The sequence below is a fragment of the Plecotus auritus genome (assembly GCF_963455305.1).
Source record: "Plecotus auritus genome assembly, chromosome: 10".
Lineage (NCBI taxonomy): Eukaryota > Metazoa > Chordata > Mammalia > Chiroptera > Vespertilionidae > Plecotus > Plecotus auritus.
Window position 1 is genome coordinate 5,582,980 of NC_137785.1, and position 1,576 is coordinate 5,584,555.

The 1,576-nt window shown below is 51.2% G+C and overlaps 1 protein-coding gene across 1 annotated transcript in view; it reads left to right on the forward strand.

Moving 5' to 3' along the window:
* LOC308235318 (T-cell-interacting, activating receptor on myeloid cells protein 1-like) overlaps window positions 1-1,226 on the forward strand; it is a gene marked incomplete at its 3' end in the record, with an annotated part of 23,260 nt that extends 22,034 nt beyond the window's left edge. The window contains exon 11 of the mRNA XM_080644076.1: window positions 1,221-1,226. Coding sequence (XP_080500202.1) covers window positions 1,221-1,226 — 6 coding nt within the window. The remainder of the gene's footprint in view (window positions 1-1,220) is intronic.
* Window positions 1,227-1,576: the final 350 nt, after the last annotated feature.

Below are 1,576 nucleotides of genomic sequence, written 5' to 3' on the forward strand. Positions count from 1 at the left end.
GTGGCCTCGCTGCCCAGTAGGGGGCGTGCAGGAGGCAGCCGATCCATGGTTCTCATCACTGATGTTTCTATCGCCCTCTCCCTTCCTCTCTGAAATCAATAAAAACATACTTAAAAGTAAATAATAGAATGAACCATGCACTTTAGAAGTGTGGGTTTTGTGCTATGTAAATTATAGTAATAAAAGTGTAATATGCTAATTAGACTGGACATCCTTCTAGACGACCTTCTGGATGAAGCCAGGGCTGCAAGGGAAGCCTGGGTCCTGGGTGCCAGAGGGAAGCCGGTGCTGGCAGCCGGGGGAAGGAAGGCCTACTCTTGCACGAATTTCGTGCACCGGGCCTCTAGTCTATATATATAAAAGGCTAATATGTAAGTGTCCCCTCGGGAGTTAGACCGGGAGAACAGGAGTTCGATTGCTCACTATGATGTGCGCTGACCACCAGGGGGCAGCGCAGAACATGGCGGGTGACCAGCGGTGGCGGCGGGGCACTGAGGGAGCGAGGGAAGGAGAAGGCGGGGAGGTGGAGAACCTGATCGGCCCTGATCGCAGCCAGGCCTAGGGACCCTACCCGTGCACGAATTTTGTGCACCAAGCCTCTAGTGCAGCCTTGGGCAAACTACGGCCCGCGGGCCAGATCCGGCTGTTCTATCCGGTTCTCTTGCTCTCCCCTCCGCTCCTTTACTTTGAATTTATATTAGTTCACACAAACACTCCATCCATGCTTTTGTTCCGGCCCTCCGGTCCAGTTTAAGAACCCATTGTGGCCCTCGAGTCAAAAAGTTTGCCCACGGCTGCTCTAGTGTGTCAATAAAATGAATTTTTGAAAAGAACTCAAGCCAAAACCGGTTTGGCTCAGTGGATAGAGCGTCGGCCTGCGGACTGAGGGGTCCCGGGTTCGATTCCGGTCAAGGGCATGTACCTGGGTTGCGGGCACATCCCCAGTGGGGGGTGTGTAGGAGGCAGCTGATCGATGTTTCTCTCTCATCGATGTTTCTAGCTCTCTATCCCTCTCCCTTCCTCTCTGTAAAATATCAATAAAATATGTTAAAAAAAAAAAAGAGGAAAATTAAAAAAAAAAAAGAAAAAAAAAGAAAAGAAGTCAAATGACAGTTTGTCTTTATTCTTTCCTCGAACGCTAGGTGTTTGGTTTGCTTCCAGGGTTGTACCCCCAGCAAAACGCTGCGATAAACACCCTAGCCCCGCCCCCTGGTTCACAGGTGTGATCTCTCCAGGGTAGACACTGAGAAGTAGACTCTGCCTTCCGTCCACCCCTTCCATCCCACTCGCACAGGGAAAATGAGAGCTAAGGTGGTTTCACCTATTACATTGCCACCAGGATGTACCTGTTTCCACTTCCCCTGCATCCTTGGCAACTCATAAGTGTATTAAACTTCATCATTTGTTGCCCTGGCCGGTTTGGCTCAGTGGATAGAGCGTTGGCCTGCAGACTGAGGGGTCCCAGGTTCGATTCCAGCCAGGGGCACATGCCCGGGTTGTGGGCTCGATCCCCAATGGGGGGCGTGCAGGAGGCAGCCGATCAGTTATTCTCTTTCATCACTGATGTTTCTACCTC